The sequence below is a fragment of the Callionymus lyra genome, chromosome 18 (assembly GCF_982586985.1).
Source record: "Callionymus lyra chromosome 18, fCalLyr1.hap1.1, whole genome shotgun sequence".
Classification (NCBI taxonomy): Eukaryota; Metazoa; Chordata; class Actinopteri; order Syngnathiformes; family Callionymidae; genus Callionymus; species Callionymus lyra.
Window position 1 is genome coordinate 8,589,616 of NC_141835.1, and position 21,773 is coordinate 8,611,388.

Sequence of the window (21,773 nt, forward strand, 5' to 3'; positions counted from 1 at the left end):
AATTATTTACTTCACATACAATGTTGTCAATGTGGCAAAAAAAGCTCATGCGCGGTACACAAACCACAGAAGGAACAAAAACATAGTGAGCAAAATCAAGATTTCGCGTTAATATTTTTAGGACGCTGGGGAAACTTTCAGGGTGAAAGTACGGTGAAAGGCTATGACATCATCTTTTTTTCAAAATTTTACAGTTTGGTCGCACAAAACTCAATACAGGTAACAAAATCCAAATGTCGTATCCAGAACGAAGTAGCGAATACATGTTTGCTGGCAGAGAATAGAGACAAAACTAACAACAACTTTAGCTACATAGCATCTTCTTGCTAATGACTACATTCAAAACTTGAAAATACTTGGCAAAAACAGCTCATTGCAACTTTTTTGACTACATTGTCAAAAATCCCTCCGGATTGTGTTGTTTTAAGCAAGTCCAAAACTTTTTTTTTTCTACTTAAGTCCGGTTTAATGTTGACATTATATTCATGGTCCGACCTTCAGATAAAAAAGTAATAAATAAATAACATGAACACTTTTTTTTCCATTTAAAATATTGAATATTTGATTGTATGCTGACGATGGTGTTTTCTATGTGTGTGTCTGCTTGACTTTAGAGATCTTTTACTAATGTGTGAGTACTCTGAAACTACTTTTTTTCTAAAGAATGAGTTTTAAAAAAAAACAACTGCTATTTAGACATTAATAATCAATACAGGCAGAATTTTATAATTTATTTTTTTCTTTCTTTAAGGCACGGTAATAAAGGCCTCACGGACCACTACCGGTGTTCTGGCCAGGGGTTGGGGAACATTGATGTAAAGTAACATCATTATATCTTTGTTTAGTTTATTTGTCATTTGCAGTTGATGTTTTTAACAAAATAAATCCCTATTTCTTAGAGACTGGATGAGAAGCTTAGTCATCAGGGAGAGACTCAAAGTCGTTTAAATAGCAGCGAGTTGAGATGACGTCCCCCTAGTGGGCGAAAAACGTAGCAGTTTATCCAAAACCAGCGCGACTCCCAAGTGACCGTAAAGATGGAGCACTAGAGGACGAATAAAAAAGGATTTTATTTTTCCATTAAATCTTCTTAATCATGGAATCGGCCCCGGGGAGAGTTTTTTCGACTTCCTCTTTCATTTCTGGCGAACATGCGGCGCCACCGTAGACGTCCCGTGCGAAAGCATTTTCGTGATTCATCTGTGATTTAATTACATCTTTGTGGATTCACGAAGACGGAGAAAGAAAAAAAAAAAAACCAAAACATCAGTCTTCATGATTTAGGCGACGCTGCGGATTCTTTTGTTCTCAGCACAATTTATGCAAACAAGACAGAAAGCTGCTTCCACACGGTAAACACAATATCGCCGGCATCTGCTCATTATGCGGCGCTGAGACGGAACATACCTGCGAATTAAACCATTATATTATACGTCTGCCGCCGCGACCCGAGCACTTTGATCTCGCTTAGATACGCCGAGGACTATTGAAGCCAACCTTAATAATTGAGACGAGACTCAGATGTTTGACCTTCTGTTGAAGACATTTCTCTGCCTGCTTTCAAAAATACTCTTTGGTTTATCGTACATTTTTATCGTTGTCTTTTTTCTACTGATCTTCAAACTTATTTTCTGACGTTTTGATTTTTAAAAAGTCCAGATTTTTCTCTTCCATCATGTCTGCACTTTCTTCCTCGACTCATTTTGTCAACCTTTACTTTGATTACGTCATAAAAAAGTTTTTTCGCAACCAAGGTGGGGTTTATTTAGGCGAAACAATTACGATACGTCGCGATTCTGTATCGATATTTGACGGCACTGGTATCGATTAAAATGTAATCAAATGGCTTTAAATCTCATTTTATTTTTCACCATCGTTCCTTAATGGTTAACAATTAAACAAAGTTTTTATATTATATATTATATTATAAAAAATTAGATTTCTCACACCTTGAACATTTTTGTGTTTCAATTTAACTTCCGGCCACTAGATGGCAGATATCATTACATCCTACGCGGCTAAGTAAACGTTGAAATTCTGTGATGACTGAGGACGAGAGGATACAGTCAACTACCAGCGGCAATTAAAAGCTGATGTTTGGACATATTTCGGTTTCAAAACAAATGAAAAGTGTCTTCTGGTCTGTAAATTCTGCAACACCAGAGTCAAGTACCTGACAATACTACAAATATATTCTTGTTAGTACAGTATCGCAATATATTGTATCGTGATACCGTATCGTATCGCCAGATTCTTGCCAAAACACACCACCCTACCCTCCGGATTGTGAACGTATCTTGAGAACTTTGTAGTTTCTGAGACAGTGATTTGTTTGTCTTCTACTTGTATCATAGAGACTAGTAAAGTTTAGGAGATTTTAGAGATTTAACTGGAGAAAGCTCAGGTCGAAGTTTCACCGAAGTTTGCGTAAAAGCTACATATTTCAAGAGTGTCATGGAACACCTTTAAATAAATGCAGTATTAGAAGCAATTGTTGACTAAAGTGTAAAACAACAGAGCTAAAGGAAAAACACAAGGCGACAGACATACAGTGGTCGGGATCAAATAGACAATCCATTACAAACAAAAGAGATACAAGTATTTCTTCACGACTAGGGCACCGTTTAACAACTAGAGTCGAGTGAGAAAGTATGAAATAAATCCCCACTTATCCACTCAACACATCTGGCGGCTCACAACGGTGTGTCATCCTTGACTGACGGAATGTTTGGCTCACGGTGACAGAAGCAGGAAGAGCGAAAAAACATACAGAGCATTTCCTGTGATTTCTCATGAAGGGTTGTTGACTTTTTAATCCAAACACACACTCCCGGGTTAACGTCGGCGGACAGGCCACCAGCAGAACCTCGGGGTGGGTGGGGGGGTCACAGATGTTCTGAAGTCCAGACTCCAGAGAGTTCTACCGACAGGAAGTCTGTCAGCTTTTCTATTACGCGGTGATCCACGTGGACGTCCCTGGTGTGAGCCGGTCATGAATAAACATGGTCATGAATGTTTAATGGCGGCGGTCAGGGGGGGGGGGGAACCCTCGTGGGCGATATTGACAAGGTGGCAGATTGAAGGACCGGCAGGAGGGAGTCCCTGAACACGGGTCAACAGTTCTTAAGGAGGGCGCCTGACTCTCCTCTTCGCCCTTCAGCCCGACAACCGTCGTCTGTTTATGCAAATGGTCGCCCAATATAATGAGTCGATTCATAAACACTTATTTACTGTCACGGTGAGTCACCGGGTGTTTTTTTTTATACAGGACACAAGGGCTTATTTATCAACCAGACCCGGAGGAAAGTAGTAAATCAATTTTTTCTTTTACGTCAGCTTTGATTTCCTCAGGAAAGAGAATCGTACATCATGGAAAAAACAAAAAGTCACATGAGCGAGAGGTTGTAATGGAAGCAAATGAAAAATACTGAGGTAAAATAGTAGTAACGGTTCCACCTGCTAATATTTGAGTAAAACAGTTAGTATAGAAGTTGACGCAGACGTTCGAAACCCAACATAAATTAAAAAAAACCTTTGAAAAGTATAAAAATATGTATTCAAAAGTTTAGTAGCGAGATGAGGAGTTAGCATTAGGTTGACACTATCTTAACTGCTAACACTAAACTTAAGAGTTAGACTTATTTGAGCTTATTTTGAAACAAATTGGCAAAAACAGGTTTAATATATATTGCGAATAGTACAAGTTTTTCAACTAAGACTCAGATGTTTGACCTTCTGTTGAAAACATTTCTCTGCCTGCATTCAAAAATACTCTTTGGTTTATCGTACATTTTTATCGTGGTCTATTTTCTACTGATCTTCAAACTTATTTTCTGACGTTTTGATTTTTAAAAAGTCCAGATTTTTCTCTTCCATCATGTCTGCACTTTCTTCCTCGACTCCTTTTATCAACCTTTACTTTGATTTCGTCAAAAAACTTTTTTTTTCGCAACAAAGTCTGATTTTATTACGCCTTCCGGTAAGGGTTTTGAAAAAATAACGATACATGCTAATGTAGCATGAAGTGTTTTATCATCGACTCGAGCAAAAGTGCTCAAGCAGTATTTTCTTTATTCGACAACACCATTTAAACTCATTTATTGAAACAAAAATGTAATGTTTAAGGTCCATAACCTAGAAACAAAACATGAGTATTTAAAAATTAAATAACCCCTGTGTTGTCTCTGGGTCAAAGGATACCACAAACACATTTGTGTCCGGGCCATCGGGTCACGTTAACCCTGAGATAACACAAGGGTTAATGTGGCCCAAGTATTTTGTTAAATTTTTTAATAAATTATTCATATTAATATAATAATTCATCTTAATTTACAAAATAAATCAATCATAAAAATGGAGGGAAAATGTAAGAAAATGGCCGACTAGTCGAGATGATTAATTCACATAAATATTTATGATGAAAATTGTATATCATTCTATTCCAATCAAAGTAATACTACTTTAAAGCAATTAAAACTTAAACGATGATCAAAGACTGTTAATATTTGGGAATACAATAATAATAATAATAATAATAATCTAAAATTTATATAGCGCCTTTCTAGACCAGGGTCACAAGGAGGGAAAATGAAAGAAAATGGCCGACTACATCGATTTAGATGTTCTTCTTACAACATTTGAAATAACTAAGTAATATAATAATAAAATATCCTTTAACAGAATAAATTCATATGTTTTATGTAAAAGAAAATGGAGGGGAAATTATAGAAAATGTCTGACTATATCAAAGGTCCTTAAAACATTTAAAATAACTTACTTTGTAAAATGACCTTTAAGAGATTTAATTAAGGGAAAACGAAAGAAAATGGCCGACTATATCAATTCGGATGTGCTTCTTACAACATTTGAAATAACTTTGTTGATAAAAATGACCTTTAAGAGAATAATTCAGTTCATCTTTCATTTTAAAAAAAATGGATGGAAAAATGAAAGACTACATCGATTAAGATGTTCCTCTTAAATCATAATAACAAACTTTACAAAACGACCTTTAAGAGATTAAACTTCATGTTGAAAAATGGAGGGAAAATAAGAGAAAATGGCCGACTGGAAAAATAAGGATGAGCCATCTTTTCACTGAGCCGTTTGTGTTTTACGATGTTTTTCTTTTCTCTACACAGGTGAGACGGTTTGATTCCAGAACTATATAAAACCATCTTCTCTCTCTCAGACAGATCCCTGTGACTCAGGTATTCCCCGCTTTTTTTCCCCCATTTTAGTTCCTTCTTTCACACACTTCAGTGTGACGCGTCTCCGGGGAGATCCCGTCGCTTACACCCGTAAGTAAACCCCGCAGACAACGGAGATGCCTTCAGGGCTAATTACCAGCGGTCGCGCTAGCAAACAGTCGTGCCGCGAACAGGGAAAACCAGGGGTGAACAAATAGCTTCTCGCACGTGAGGCGCAGACGCACACACAGGGGGCGCCGTGCAGCGTTTGATGGGAAACCGTGAGGTTGTTTTGATGAAGCAGGTGTCGCGTCTGCGGAAAGGAGGTGAGTCAGCGTTAATAAGCGCCCGTCAAAGAGGTCGTCGCGATGACAGAGTCGCGAGGCTTCGTGGGGGAAAAGATGGAGTGTCTGCTGGCGTGTAGCGGCGCCCTCGAGTGGAAAAAAACATCCGTGATTTAAGCGTGATGTAAGAACCCGTTTCTACTGAGTCATATGTTTAGAATTTTAAAAAAAAAGGGATGCAAAGGATACTGGGTAATGTGGAGTTATCTGAACCTTTGTCTAGATCAGTATAACATCTGCATTTCTTCTCACATTACGGTATTTTTTCAGTTTTTTCTCCACACCAATAGGGGGCAGTAAAGGATTGTATCAACCTAGCAGAAGTAGCTTAGTGTTACCCCAGTCGCTTTTAGTGCCCTTGTGCAAGACGTCTTACGAACGTGGCTTCGTATAAATGAAGGAACAATGGTTCCTCTAAAGCGAATACATCTTGAATTCGTAAATACCAAAAATCGGAAAGAAGTTTCCGATTTTTCTTAAAACTGGTTAAATAAATAGATTTTGTTTTTTATTTGAAATTACTGAATTCGCCTCGCTTGTTTGGTGGACAACCCTGACTTAAAGTATCCCGAAAAAAACATAGGTGTTAGCCATTAGCCTTAGCATTACTGGCTAAAAAAGCTAAGACATACCTTTTTCCATGTAGCGTAGCTCGTCTGTTACTTTTCAACTTTAGAGGCTTTAAATCAAACAGTATTTTACTTGACAAAAAAGTAAATGTTACCAATAAATATCTGAAGTTTAATACCATATACATTCGGGGAGAAGTATCTAGGAACTGCAATCTCCTCGTCGGCCACTAGAGTTATACCAGAATTACAAGGTAGCAACTGTCGTCGTACCTCATGTTTGCACTACACACTTTCATCCGAGCCTCTGTGTGACACTCGTCACACACTGTAAACACACACCCGACGTTACAATCGCTGATAACACACACACTCCCCTCCGTGTGTAAACACACACACTTGGCAAACAGCGGTTCGACAATGCGACAATAGCTTCTCCTGGCAGACGGAACAGTCGACAGTGCAGCTTAACTTATCTTTCCGAGCGAGAACGCGATGTGAAAATTTTAAGGGTTGAAGAAGAATGAGATCGTGACGATCGTAAGGGCAGGAGTGGATGAACCGCAGACATCTGCAGTGCAGAAGTGAACGGAATACAAATACTAAAGACAACAGAGGACAAACAAAAAAGGCTGCTGCAGGTGTCAAGACCACTCCTCGGTTCTCCAAAAGTGCTTTAAACCACATGGTTAACCAACGAAAGAACTGACCTATTCTGATCTAGACCACGACCCCCCTCAAACATGTTCCACATCCATGAACCTGAAAGGTTGGATTTCTCTCCATATTCCTGCTTTCACTCTTTGTCTATCAAAAGCTACTTAAGTATTTTTAATCCTTTTTTTTTTCTTACAAAACCAAAAGCAGACATTATGTCCTCCGCAGCTAAATGAACATTCAGCGTGATGACTGAGGACAAGAGGATACAGTCGACTCCAGAAGCTTTTAAAAGCTGATGTTTGGACATATTTTGGTTTGAAAACAAATGAAAGCAGTTACGACTTCGTCAAGAGTCATGTGGTCTGTAAATTCTGCAACACCAGAGTCAAGTACTCGACAATACTACAAATACTATATAAGAATGTATCTACAGGAACGCAATATACTGTATGAGGTTACATATTGTATCGCCAGATTCTTGCTAAAACACAGCCCTAGGCATCACTTGGACAATTATGCAAATTAGTTAGTTGTCATGATCCAAAGAAAAGTCTCTACATTGGGTTAGGGTTCTTCCTAGCCGGACCCCATTGTTCTTCAGGGTTGTCTCGACTAGATTCACTTGATTATGAAAGGACTGGCATTCAAAGGTACCGTGGTTTTTTTTGTTTTTTTTTTGTTTTGTTTTTTGTTTAAAGGTGAAGGGATTACGTTTCCTTTTTATGGATCAACTTCCTGTCTGAAGGTTTTCGTCCCCACTAGATTGACATGGTTTTCCAAAGAAAAATGGACCTGCTGTGGATCGGCAGGCCTCTTGTTATTGATTAGAGTTAGGGGCCAAGATATTTTGGTAGTCATGGTCACAGGCTGAATAAAAAGTATAGTTACCAAACGTTATTGGAAATCTCTCTCTAATTGTTGACATCAACGAAATCTTTGTTCCGTATCTTAAACACGGACATATTTATAAGTAACAACATAAACTTTTGATTTGAGACGATTCGGCCGACCAAATAAAAAAAACTTGTCGGACCAGATTTGGCCCCCGGGCCTCAAAGGATCTGAGTAACACCATTGATATCTCCTGAAAAGCCTTCCGTTGGGAAGTGTATCAAGCAGGGAGGAGACCAAGGGGCAGACCCAGGGATTACATCTGCACTCAAGAAGTCTGAATCACAGACCATAATGTTCCCAGTGTGGCGAGTGAATGACAGACTTGGGCAGGACTCTGGTTTATTCTTCCGAGACTCAGAAGCCCTTCTTTTGGAGGGTGACTTAGACTTGCTCCGCCACTGGGGACAGAAGGATCACTAGACGCTAATCCCCACCACTAGCTTGCTTCAGGGGGCGCTGACTCACGGGCGCCTCCCGGGCTTGATCCCGGACGCACCCTTTAAGAGTCCCGGGTGTGAAGAGCACCTTGAAGCTTGAAGCCACCTGAAGAACCCCCTAAGAAGCCGCATAAGTTAACAGCAGCGGAATCGATTTCTTTTTTTCTTTTTTTTATCCGACTTGCTTTCCCAGCATTCTCTCCGTCTTCACTTGGCAATGGTTTCCGTTTGTTCCTCACAAAAGGTTTAGGGTTAATCAATGGCTGGAATCAATTAAGCCACGAGGCTGCAGTCTTGTGTGGAAAGAAGCGTATATTTATCAAATGAAGCCTCAATCCATCCCAAAACAAACTTCTTTTTTTATTTCTGCCTGACAACAGTTTTCTACTCCCGAGTCCAAAAGATGTGTTTTTTTTCCAAATTCCAGCAGATAAACATCTTAACAGAACTAGGGGCATTTTTATTTGTTTGTTTGCAGCACTGCAGAGCTTTCCTTTGGAACTGCAGTGCAACAGCGACCCCACTCGGTCAGAGGTGGTACTCGCCTCTCGAAAGTGCTGAACGGAAAAAGGAATAATGGAAAAATCGTTTTTTTTTGTTGCTACATCTAACGAGCCTTTCCAAAAAGTCTTTTTTACCCCACAAATGTCACAGGATATAGAGAAAGCTTTGAGGTTATGGTTCGTCAGATATTTCAATCTGAAACTTTTCTCTTTAAAAGGTTTTAGTGTGGCCTGTAGTCTTTGTCGTCACATACTCTTTTGGCATCGTCAAGGACGTTAGGATGACCTTCACAGTTTAAAGGGCCATATCTATTAAGGAGACTGTTTCGGTCTTTAGATTTTAAGACCGTAAAAGGTGGACCTCGTTCATTGTTCCGCTGGATTAGTGAGGTGATCAAGGCTTGCTAGAAGTCTTTCAGCAACTTGTTGCGTTTGTTAAACTTTAATTGGTTTCAATGTTGGTTGGTATTATGAGGCTGTAGCCAACACTTCAACTGGTCCCTTAGGACAAGTACCAAAGGTACCTCAACTGTCTTCTCCGAATCTTGTCTGGATGACCAAGTATATCTCAAAGAGTCCAGATACTTTGGTATTTTTCTTATAGTAACTTGCGTTCTCAGAGATGAGTAGGACTAGGATCTTGTCTCTGGACTGTACTACTACTCGCCTACTCTACAGAATACACCTATGAACAAGCCAACTAGATGGAAGGAATGAATGAAAGTTTAGGATTCTGGGCCAAAAGGGCATTACCCAACCTAAGTATTGGCTGTACGTTAGCGCAAACCTTTTAATTTGGATGTCGAGGTGCCATCAATGTCCTTTAGCGAAACTTTTAAATATCAATTACACTCTCTTTCTGCTTGCTAGTCTGGTTTAAGCCTGAAACTGTCATCTAACGAGGTTTATTTCGCCCATTTTATTTTATGAATTTGTCCTTCTTGTACCAGCTGTTGAACAGGTGATACAAACATGACATCATACTGTTTTTTCCACGTAAATCCTGAACAAAACGGCCATAAATCTCAATTGTATTCAAGCCAAAGCTCTTTAAACAAGGATGAGTCAAAGCTTTATAGGTTTTCCGTAATTTAATCCGTCCCTTCCCCTATAAGGTGCCTCGGATAAACCCGGCAGACGGATGTGGGACCTCGCTGGTCGAGGATTTACGTTTATGGTTCGCCTGTTTCTGGGCTGATAGAAGTGGACTCGTCGTCCTGGAGGTGATAAATCTTCTTTAAAGAAAAAAAAGCTGCAAAACGGGTCTCGGATCGAAAAGGCTGAAGTTATTATTTGATTTATTTATTTTTTTACGTCACTATGACAACCTATCATTATTGCTGAGTTTTCATGTGTGTGAGCAACAATGAAATCTTGAAATGGATCTGAATCTACGATAGCAAAATATAGTTTTCATGAAAAGATTATTTTTTTGTCAATACTAATCCAGATTTTTTTGGAGCATCCGATTTAAAATCTACCAACCTCGCTCAACTTCCACAAAACTAAGATAAATACATTAAAGATTAATTAATTCATTAAGATTCCCTTCTCTCCTTATCCATCTGTCTACCCCCCATCCTTCCTCCCAGCTGGTCAAAGCGGCAGGCCGTCAACAATGAGTCTGGTTCCGCTCGAGGTTTCTGCCTTCTAAAAGGAAGTTTTTCCTCGCCATAGCTCACTGTACAGTGTTTTGCTTCTTGCTCTTTATTGAATTGCTGGGATCTAATTTTCCTTAATCAACTATAGTCTTATTTCAACCGTATAGTGTCTTGAGATAACTTTGTTATGATAAGACACTTTAAATAAAATTGAATTGAATTGAATTAACACAAACAATAATGTCTAGAGCTACTTCCTCTATGCTAAAAAAAAACAACATTTTTTATGATAAAAATGAGATTTTGTTGAGTGAAAATTTTCTAACTGGAAATTAGGAAATCTCAAGATATTGATCAGATTTGGAAGCGACTTTTTTTGGCAAAATTACCAGGAAAATCTGTCATATTGTCTTCAATATTATAGCGAGTCGTTCTTACTGTATGTGTGAATATGCTTCAAGAAAAAAATAAATGGTTGGACATTAGTAAAAGTGAGTTAAAGTTGTAGGATTCCTGACAATAACAAGGGGAGTGGGGATTATGGATGCACCTTTTATTGGACATGACAGCTCCTGCAGTGGTCTGAGAGAACAGTGCTCTATCTAGCCAGTGGTACGTCAACAGAAACATCACTACAAGCCTGAAATGAAGAGGAGACAAGAGGGTTTTTTTGATCTACAGGCCTGCATGCACTCAACAATGAGATTACACACTTGTCGTGCTGTACACACCGTCCCGCTACCAACTTCGGCGCGAGGTGTGAAGCGTCACACACAGTCCGCGGTAGACTTGGGGGGCAGCATCGTGAATGTCAAATCCATTTTTTTATGAAAAAAAAAAGGCACAATCCAATCCGCAAACAGCAAAAGCTCCAGGGAAACAAAAAAAAAAAAAGAAATCCGACAAAAGTGCTCTGCGGTTGGATGTTCACGCAGCAATTTGAGAATCGGCCTGAAGCGAGAGTGTAACGTAACGTTTTCCGCCTGGTCCGGGGGTCAGAAAGCAGTCCTAAAGCATGTGTTTAAAAAAGACAAAAGCATGTTTATTTCACACTAAAACATCCAGGTATTCCCTCGTCCTCTACGTCTGTCAGTGTTCAGGGAATAAGTAGAAGCAAATTACAGACATTTATTTTTGGGATACAACATTTTTATGATGGCTCCAATTATATAAGCGGCCAGCGTCGGACTACGGGTTCTGTCGTGCGACAGAAAGCGTTGCTGGGGGGGGGGGTGGGGTGGGGGGGCACCGTGATTCTTTAAACAGCAGCGTTTAAAAAAAGAAGAGACAACAATTGAACCAGCAACATTTTTCAAGTACAAACTTCAATCCATAGTTGAATAGCCGGGATCTCTTCGTCTCTTCCATAGGAAGGTCAAAACAAGAGTTCCCACTCGCACAATTGAAACATTTTTGGGAGGTTAAATTTGATAGAAATGTTGGTAAAATGGCCATTAAAATCAAAGACAAACAGATCTATCAGTGGGTTCTGTGTACACGAGTGTTGTTGAGGTTAAAATCAGTGAGTCACTATGTCCCATGTGGTGCTGATGGTTGCTGACATGAGCACAGAGAAGAAGAGACAACTTTACAAAATGATCTTTTACCTACTGAGTGATGATTATGTCCCCTCAGTGTCGGGGACAGTGTCCACTACTGGCTGACTCGCAGCGTCCTCCACCGGCTCACTGTCTACGTCCTGGGGAGAGACCACCTGTTGCTCCTGCTCCGCTTCGCTTTTGGCGAGCAGAGGATTAGGGGAGGGGGCCGGAGCGGACTCCGGTGACGCTTCAGGGGTGGGCTCGGCCACAGAGTCCGTCTCGGGTCCATTAGCACACTGCGGTTGAGGGGAAGCGGGTTTCACTTGGGTTGGTTTCTCGTCCCGTCGTGGACTTTCTTGCGCCTCCTGTCGGTAGGGGGTCTCTTCAATGGCGGGGGACGCTTGCCGCAAGGCCACAGGTGAGTCCCTTGTCGAGGCCTGTTTAGGGGACTCTTCTCCTAGAGAAGTCGGGGTCACGGACAGGGATGGTGATTCTACCGGGGTGGGGGTCTCGGGTTCCTGGGGTGACGGTTGCCCCACAGCAGGTGTCACCTCCTTGTCTTCAGGGGGTGGCGAGACAGAAGCAGGCGACGGCACCTGAGGCGTCACAGACTTGTTTGGGGACTCGTGCAGAGCCTCGGTGTGAGGGTCCTGGCTGTGTGAAGGAGGGGTGGACTTGGTTGGGGCCTGAAGCGGTGGCTGACCCAGCAGAGAAGGTTTGGATGGAGGTTCAGGCAGAAGAGGGGACTGGAATCGTGACTGATTCTGAGGGTTAGCTTTCAATGGAGTCAAGGGCTTCCCCTGGTTGGCGCTCAGGTTGGGATTGAGCGGTGGGGTTGGGAGGAGTGGAGTGGGTAGGGGGAGGAGGGGAGTCCACCCCCCTCGGTCTCGGTCTCGCTCTCTCTCTCGCTCTTTATCCCTCTCGCTCTCTCGGGGTCGGTCTCTGCTTCGTTCTCGGTCTCGTTCTCTGTCGCGGTCGCGACTGTGGCGGTTCCCGTTCATCTCCCTCCTGAAGTCGAACTCTCTCTCGTCTCGGTCTCGCTGTCTGTCCCAGGGACGCCGGCGCTCGTCCAGGTCTTGATGTACTTCGCTGGGGGCACCGCCGCCGCCGCCACCACCACCGCCGCCTCGGTTCCACCCTTGTTGTGGCAGACCAGGATTTCCTGCAGACGGACCACCAGCGGGGCGGCTGTCGAAGCGGTTGGGGAAGGTCGGCCCAGGTTGTTGGCGCTCTTCCTGGAAGCCCTTCTGCGGTCCAGAAGCTGCTTGCGGACCCCCATGCATGCCGTCACGCTCGTCAAAGTCCCCTCTTGTCTGGTTCCAGCGGTTATCAGGGGTGAAGCCTGCCAGGGCCTGAAGGCGCCCCAGCAAACTGGGTCTTTGAGTCGGAGTCCCTGGAGTCTGAAGCAAGGGTGGTCTACCTCCTCCAACACCACCTCCTCCTCCTCCGCCCCCACCATGATTCTCCCGGTGATCGGGCGGGGGGGTCCTCAGCAGACCCGTGCTTTGCTTCTCCATTGGCGGGAAGCGGTAGTCCTGGTCTTTGCCCTCGTCGGCAGCGGAGGACGACTCCTCCGCCTTGGGTGCGTTGTCGTTGAAAGCGGGCGGTCTGTTGAAGGGGTCGAGCTGAGGGAAGGGGGCTCTCACCCGGGCGTGAAGGGAAGCTTCCAGAAGGTTGGGGGGCTGCTGGCCGTGGCCCTGCTGCAGCAGGAGAGGGAAGCGGGCGGCGGCGCCAGCCTGGAGTAGGTTCGGAGGCAACATCCCGGGAAGTCTCTGAGCCGCCAGGCCGGCTTGGTGAAGAGGGTGAGGGAGGGAGGCCGTGGGGTGCATGCCGAGAAGACCCATCCCACTTCGGACGGCGTTCTGCATGCCTGTGGAAGAGATGAGATGATGCGAGACTTAAATACGACGTTCGATAGAATAGGTCGTTCAAGGTTCATGAAACAGTCATTTTCACAGATCAATAGGTGGCGCTCTTAGTTTGAAAATCACTTGGTGAATTAGTGGTTCAGAGGCCAAGATTACAGAGACAGTGCCATCTAGTGGATTGTGAAAATGAGGTTTGTGTAAAATCATCACTGATGTTTTGATACCTTGCAGCGTTAGCTCCGCAGCGTCCAGACCCTCGGACTGTTGCGTTTTGTCGCCGACGGCCTGTTGGGCCTGCAGCCCCACCGGGTTGAACACGCCGGCCCCGGGGATGGCGGAGGCCATGAAGCCGGCGGGGATGCCGCTATTCGTCTGGATCATGGCGGCGAACGGCGAGTCTTTCACGCTCTCCTGGCTGTTCGCCACTGAAGTCTGCACCAGGGCTGCAAGTCGAGAGTCGGCGAAACGTTAGCCCAAATGGCATCATCACCTCAGAGGTTTATAAATATAGTCATAAAAACTCACAAGCTGGAGCTGAAGCCAGCGCCGCAGACTGGGCCGCCTGAAGGAAACCTGAACGGGTGGAAATGACAAGAGCGTCAGACACTTGTTCTGTTTCCAAGTTTCACGTTCGTTGCCGTTTACCTGGAGGAGGCTGCGAGGCGTTGAAGGTCGGCCTCATGAACGGTGGAGGTGGGCCGAAGCCAGGAGGGGGGATTCCCATGTTGACCGGGAACGTGGGAGGGACCAGACCCACCGCGTTCTGGACGGCCTGTGCCACCGGCAGCTGAATAGAAGATTGATACAAAGAATTAAAGATTGGAATTCTGGCAGAATGTCACTGAAGCTTCTAGTTGAGGGATAAAAGCAGGAAGAAATCGGAGCTAAAAGGCAGTATTCCTCACCTGCACAGGCATCATGGTGACCTGCTGGTTGAATGTTTCCGCCTGTGTGTTCACGGGAGCCGCGGTCTCGGTGTTGGGCGGCTGGCTGACGGCCTCTTTGGCGGACTCTGTGTTTTTAACCGCTTCCCATTCTGCAAACACAAACCATTTAACGTCTCTAATCGAAGACAAAAGAGATGCAACGTCACGACGAACACTCACCGTCGTTCACCGTCTCCTGGTCAATGATTCCTCCCTCGGCAAAGTCGTCCAAGTCGTCCAGCTTGACCTTCTCCCAGGGGATGTAGGTGACGCCCATGTCCACGTCCCAGAACTGCTTGTACTCCTGCTTCACGCCTTTGTTCAAGGCCCAGGCGATCTGAGCGGGACAGTAATCCGGTTAGAAACACAAGGAGACGTCGAAGCCGCTCTGACATGAGTAGAAACCTGTACCTTGATGACCTTTGAGCCGATTTTGACCGAGCCGGTACTCAGCTTCTGGCGGGCTCGATAGGCGTCCTGACGGTGGACCATACAGATGTAGGCGCAGCCGCGAGGAGGGATCATCTGAGGAGACGGGGATTAAGATGTAGTTCTGATAAATGGAACCCTAAATGGTATGTCAATCTAAAAAGTTTTCTCAGAAACTCACATTTATGGACTCGATCTGACCGTATTCTTCAAACAGGTTGGTCAGATCTTGCTGTGTAGCCTTTTTGTCCACCTGACCCACCCAGAGAGTTGTGCTGCACACTGCGTGGAACCAAAGTCAAACGGTTAACACCACGAAGATGTCACACTGTGAGAGTCCAGACTGACCACTCAAGGTCTTCGATCGAATCGGGGGAAGTCCCTTCTTCTGCCGCTCCTTCTCCCGCTCCCGGGCCCGTCTTTCGCTCGAGTACGACCGGGACGACTTCCTTTTGCGGTCCCTGGAACGTGAGCGCGACCTTTTGCGGTGCTTCCGTTTTCGGGAGCTGGAGCGAGAGCGGGACCTTCTTCTTTTAGGAGACCTGAAAATAAAATAAGAATCGCACTTAGCACTCTAGGGATGTGTATTGGCAAGAATCTGGCAATACGATACTCATCACGATACAGGGACAACAATATGATATATAGTGATACTGTAGGAAGTAGTGTCGAGTACTTGACAGACCCTTGAAGAAGTCGTAACTACTTTCTTTTTTTTTTTTTACCAAAAAATGTATCCTCTCGTCCTCAGTCATTTTAATGTTTAATTAGCTGCGGAGGGACGTAATGACTGCTGCCATCTATGGGCTGGAAGTTGCAACAAATAATTAACGTTAATCTGTTGAATTAATGGTAAAAAAAATTAAGAATATATATAAAAACCTAGTAACACACATATCACATAAAATATGAAAAAAAACATTTATATATACATATTTTTCTATGACACATTGCTGTCAAATATCAATGAAGTACCGTGGTAAAAAAAACATCGCTTTATATCGCCATATCGATATTTTCTAACAGCCCTAGCATCCCTTACTATAAACATTTTAACAGTACATCGTGAAGTAAACTCACCTTGATCGTGACCTAGAGCGCGTTCTGGAGCGAGTCTTCTTATCGTCCGGCTCAAAGATCTCTCCTTCCATGCCATCAGGGCCATCATCCAGGTCCATGTCCTATAAAGTACAAGTAAACAATTGGATGAAATGTGTATCTTCAAAATCATTTTCAGGTCGTCTGTCTATTATTATACTATCTAACATCACGACTGTATGAAGAGCTACCGACATACCTGCTGCTGGTTGTCCATGGAATCATCCATCTTGTTGTCTTGCTCAGGGAGCTGTGGTTGACCACTGCTCTGACCAGTTGCGACAGAATTCTCCTTTCCAAAGATGGAGTCCTGAGTGTCCATGCCCATAGCCTGTAAAACAGGCGATGTCAAACTCTATCAGACAAGGGACCAACATTGTTGAGGAAACCATCCGTTGGGCCACATAAAATGACTTGGTTGACAGCGTTGGCCCGCGGGCCATGAGTTTACACGTGTGCAGCTTCAACATCAACCAATCGTTGTCAGCTGCTGGTCCGAGAAACATCCCAAAGTACAAACGTTCTCATCTAACAAACACTATTACGTTTCATGTTGATTTGAAAGAAGCACCTTCTGTTGATGCTCCAAGAGCTGCTTTTGAAACTGCTCCAGGTTCTGCTGCTGGAGCTGCTCGGCGAGCTGGTGGAAGAGAGAGCTGTTGATGGGCTCCGACACCATCGGCCTGCGGGCGGCAGACAAACAGATTAGATTCCCCGGCACTGAGGCGGCGGCGACTGATGTCGAAGACGCACGAGTTTGACAGCAAAACAAAAACCGACTCACAGTTGAGACGAAGACCCATCTTTCTTGGACTCCTCGCCGCGGCTGGAGTCGTTTCCGAAGTCGAACTGACCCAAAAGTTTCTGCAGCGAGAAAGGACGACAAGTCGGACCCGGGCTTCTGCAGCCATGAATGAGTGTTTGTTACCTTGTTGAAGGAGGCGACCCTCTGCTCCAGCGGGTTCATGCTGTTGGCGGTCGCGGCGGCGGTGAGCTGCGCCGTCAAGGCTTGCAACTGCACGACCAGGCCGGCGTCCAGGGCCTGAAGAAGAGACGGCTGCGGCTTCTGCTGCTGCATCTGCAGACTCTGGACGAGCTGCTGAAGCTGGTGCCAGGAGAAGAAAGTGTGTGAGGCGAGTTTATGTTTGGCCGGAGATCAAGTGAGGCTCCTCACCTGCTGCCCTTGAGGACTTTGTAGGATTTGTGCGACGGCTGCAACAGTGTCCGTGTTGGTGATCTGGGAGGCCCAGTCGGGCAGACCTTGGACGATGTTTGCTGGCGTGGCCGGGGTCGCTGGAGTACCTGGAGTTGAACAACAGGGGTCAACATTTAAACTCTTTTTTTTTGGCTTTCAAACTATATTTTTATATACCGTAAATTCCGGACTACAGCGCACCCGATTAAAAGCCGCATGCTCAAATTTTAGAAAGAAAATCAATTTTGTAATTATACAAGCCGCACCTGATTTTAAGCCGCAGGTTTAAACAGCCAAAAAAATGAACTACCGGTAATTCACGTCCATTTCTTACACTTGAATAAATAAAGCACTGTGTTATTCTTCTTAAGCATTGTTCAGATATTTACAGTCCGAGGAACCAGCGACAAAAGCACGAGGCAGGTGGACAAACTGTCCGTGTCCTTCAACCGGGGAATTATTTCTTCATCACGCCGGCAACACGGATGAGTAGTTTGGTTTTTTCCACCTGATCGTAACGCAGTGATTGCGCGGATAAACGCGACTTCACGGCGGGCCGTCCTGCGTCTCTGCGCCTCACCTAGGATTCACTTAACGCAGCCTTTTTTTTGGACAATAATGGACTTGAACATTGGACACTGATCGCGGGGATTTGACTGTGGGGTGTCGTGGGTGTTCGTTGTTTTGTTCATGTTTCATTGATCCTCCTTTAAGGAGCGCTTTTTGTTAAATGTTATTAAGTAAATATATTTTGATGAAATTCTATAACGGCTTCATGTGTGGTCAGTGTTGTTATAATTAATGCCGTCACTCTGGAGCGTCACCAAGTCCGCACCAGAGCTCCGCCCCATGAAGAATGTGTGTGTGACGATCTCTCGAGGAGTTATGTGAGAAGGTCCGTTACAAAACGTCAGAGGTACTTCATCCATATTTATGATTTCATCTGGCCCGATGGAATTCTCCGCTATCTTTGTTTGAGTGAATGTGCGGAATGAAGTAAGTTTCTCCTCGTAGTCGGGAGGGAGCTGCTGACACAAAGTTACTCATTCATTCTATTGGTCTACTGTTGCTGAGCAAAATATTTTTCCCGCCACGAAAAAAAAATGAATAAGCCGCACCGTAGTAGTCCGGAATTTACGGTAATCAAAATGTGTATAAAATAAAAATATTTAGACTGTTTAATTAATAATTGACAGGCAAATATTAGCAGCAGTAGAGGACAGCATTAATAACGTCTCTGCACTACTGACGATTAATTCCCACAGGATTCCAGAAATGACTGAGGACAAGAGGATACAGTTGACTCCAGCTGCTTTTCGAGCTGTTTGTACATATTTTCGGTTCAAAATAAATGAAAGCAGTTACGACTTCGTCAAGAGTCATGCGGTCTGTAAATTCTGCAGCACCAGAGACAAGTGCTCGACAATACTAAACATACAACCGTGTTACTACAGTATTGTAGTATCTTGGTCCCGTATCGTTATCTTCTATCCCTTCTATTATTGCCACCACACACCCCTAGAGACTCACCAGGTGTAGTGTTGTTGACTTGGGCGGAGCTGCTGGACATGATGGGGGTGATACTCGGAGGAGCAATCCCAGCAGCCATATCCAGCAGTGGCTGGATGATGTCGCTCTTGAACACGGCATTTTTCTGCCACAGATTCAGAACTCGCACTATCTTACTCTGGAAACGAATCACAAGGTTAACACAACAGCAAAGTAAACTTGCACTAAAGACTGTTGGAGGTTTTTGAGACCTTATCGTCCGATGGGCAGCGGTAGAGTTGCTGGAACGTAAGGATAATGTTCTTGCTGAACCGCGGCGCAAATACGTCCTTCTCGGTGCCAAACTGGTGTCGCGACTGCCTGACGATGGAGTCGATGACGTACAGGCCTGGGACCTTGTATTCCGGTTTGCACTGGAAATGCAAACACGATTAAAAGTGTATCACATTTTTCTTATACTTCAGTTTTGCTACAAAATCGAATAAGCGAGACGAGGCAGTGATCTGTCAAGCTTGAGGAGTAGATTATCTTTTGCCCCCTGATAGAGTCAATGTTTGCAGAGCTGTGTGATGCTAGACGTGTGAAAGTCTGTTTACCTTCAGTATGAACTTCTCCACACTCTGAACCACGTGCTTGTAGAACTGAAACAAATGACAAGGAGGAACATTTTGAGATTAATGTGTAAAAAAAAAACATCATCGCAGCAGAAGCTTCGATCGAATTTCTTACCACACAAGTGCAAATACAAAATCTGCTCACGACACTCACATTTTAATTTTTCAACAAAACAAGAAGCTACAAGCATGTAGAAATTTATTTAAAAATGACCTTCTGTATTTCGGCATTATATATATTAGAGATAGACACGCATGAATCCTACTGAATTAAAATAAACAATGTAATTATATGATTAGTTTAATAACTAGATGGGTTGTTTTTTTAAATAAGAATAAGCATTTATGTAAAAAAAAAAAGTAGAATAAAAGTCAAGAAGACCGGTTAAGGTCTACAGTACATTGCAAATCTTGATTTGCTTATTTTGTTTGTTATATTGTTTCATTATCTGTAATGCCACCACAAAGATCCTATGTTGTGTTTACAACCCTGGCAATAAAAGTTTCTGATTCTGATATTCAAAGACCAACCTTTAGATATACAAGTTCTTCACTCAGTTTATGAGTTTGTTTTATGATTAAACTTGACTCAACCGAAGGTCCTGAGGTTTCAAGAGTCACAGGCTAATGTTACTTTAGAACAAATACAATCTTTTTTTCAAAACAAAACATATTTTCAATCGAACCTACATTATAAAATGTATTGTTTATTTATGTAAAACCCAACAATAAATGCCTCATGGACTGGTACCCGTCCCATGACTAAAAACCATGGTTCAAATTTTAAATCATTGGTTATTTTGAAAATGGTATTTCATGCATGTCAAGGTAAAGAAAAGCAGCAGCAGGAAGTTGACATGTAAAGTGTATTTTATTTAAGCAAGCTTTATTTAAACCAGGGGTCTCCAAACCGGTCCTCAAAGTGTCCTGAAGGTTTTTGTTCCAACCAATCCATAGCATCCCTTTAAACCCAATCAGGAGTCTTCAGAGTGTCAGTTGCTTGTCAGTCTGGTGTTGCTTGTTTAAGGTGAAACCTCATTGGTTAAACATGTTGTACATGCTTATACGGTTGGAACAAAAACCTGCACCACCCTGGCCCTTTGAAGACTGGTTTTGAGACCCCTGGTTTAAACTGTCCCACATTCCTCCAGTAACATGTAGCTTTTGTTTTCTTTTATCGATGTGCAAATATTAGTTTTGTCACGTGTCACTAATGCTAGGACATTTAACCGCCAAAAGATTGAAAAAGAGGTATTATCACTTTATTGTTTTTGTTTATGGTGTTAAGACAGGGGCCTCCATTAAACAAGGGGCCAAAATTATCCAGCCCTCCAAGTCACTGGTCGAACAAACTGTGTATTTGACAGAAATATTAGTTTGATGTGATTATTGTCTTCAATCTTTTTTGTTGTTCATCTCCAAATTGCATGTATTAGAAGATCTACTTTAATTTGAGACCACCATCCTACGGACCATAAATCTATTTTTATCTGTAATTGTGTGTTAAACAGTCCCTATTGATGTTACCGACATACATTTTGTGCCTCATGAGGAATCCATCACTCTGAAGGAGCTGTTAAAGTATTTGACAACCACAAGTGATGCAAGTCCGGCTTTGGTAATGTAAAGGAAATCTGGTCCAATCAGAAAACACTATTTCTGGGCTTAACAGGGAGTTCCATCCATACATTTTAAACTTGTATTTTTTGTGGTTTGTTTTCTATAATGCAACTGAAATAATGTCAATGTAAGGGTGTTTTTGAAAGATTTGAATTCTATTTATTAAATGTATATTTTGAATGGTAAAGTCGGAGGTTACTGAGCTTTTTCATAAAAGTTTGAATTCAGTTTTATCCATCTGGTGTCGCAGCAGAAAGTTAAGTTAAGAATCATCAAGTCCATACAACCAATGCCATGGAAAGGACAGGTGAATAAAAATAAGTTTTACCAGGTCTTGAATTGACACGGCTGAAATAATGAAGCATTTTCATTCAGGTTCATTTCATTTATGATGCCGTGAACTATCACGTCAGAACACAGATGATATGCAAGATTAGAATCAAGAAGAACAAATGTAACATCAATGTATGGAAGCATCAAAATAAAAACACTATCACACTATCTTCCCTCTAAAAAATAAATTTTGATTTTAAATAGTTTTAAGTATTGCAATTTTGCTATAATAGATACCATGAAATTGTTATGTCACATACTTGTAAATTTAATTTTATTCCCATTCGTTTTGATGTAATTCTAATAATTAAATTAATACATTTTTCCAGTACAATTCTACCACGTAAAAGCTCTTTAATGATAATTGCAAATACAATTTTGTTCACAGGGAACAACTATGAGTTACTTAAAGTCCAGCCACCATTTTAATATACTTAACATGA

At 42.9% G+C, this 21,773-nt stretch overlaps 1 protein-coding gene across 4 annotated transcripts in view; it reads right to left on the reverse strand.

Annotated features, from left to right (window-relative positions):
- Positions 1 to 21,773, reverse strand: part of scaf8 (SR-related CTD-associated factor 8) — a 68,773-nt gene that overhangs the window by 36,572 nt on the left and 10,428 nt on the right. For 2 of the 4 annotated variants that reach the window (XM_087780347.1, XM_087780349.1), the window contains exons 3-20: positions 19,360 to 19,404; positions 19,015 to 19,176; positions 18,785 to 18,941; positions 17,234 to 17,361; positions 16,988 to 17,164; positions 16,844 to 16,923; positions 16,631 to 16,742; positions 16,259 to 16,390; positions 16,042 to 16,142; positions 15,310 to 15,503; positions 15,143 to 15,243; positions 14,944 to 15,057; positions 14,713 to 14,869; positions 14,512 to 14,642; positions 14,252 to 14,393; positions 14,132 to 14,179; positions 13,831 to 14,049; positions 10,736 to 13,608 (exon numbers count right to left, since the gene is read on the reverse strand). In XM_087780347.1, the coding sequence (XP_087636473.1) occupies positions 11,819 to 13,608; positions 13,831 to 14,049; positions 14,132 to 14,179; positions 14,252 to 14,393; positions 14,512 to 14,642; positions 14,713 to 14,869; positions 14,944 to 15,057; positions 15,143 to 15,243; positions 15,310 to 15,503; positions 16,042 to 16,142; positions 16,259 to 16,390; positions 16,631 to 16,742; positions 16,844 to 16,923; positions 16,988 to 17,164; positions 17,234 to 17,361; positions 18,785 to 18,941; positions 19,015 to 19,176; positions 19,360 to 19,404 (3,990 nt within the window). In that variant the 3' untranslated portion in view covers positions 10,736 to 11,818. Of the gene's footprint in view, positions 1 to 10,735; positions 13,609 to 13,830; positions 14,050 to 14,131; positions 14,180 to 14,251; positions 14,394 to 14,511; positions 14,643 to 14,712; positions 14,870 to 14,943; positions 15,058 to 15,142; positions 15,244 to 15,309; positions 15,504 to 16,041; positions 16,143 to 16,258; positions 16,391 to 16,630; positions 16,743 to 16,843; positions 16,924 to 16,987; positions 17,165 to 17,233; positions 17,362 to 18,784; positions 18,942 to 19,014; positions 19,177 to 19,359; positions 19,405 to 21,773 lie in introns of those variants that run through there. The other 2 variants (XM_087780348.1, XR_015709301.1) reach the window with 2 other exon arrangements.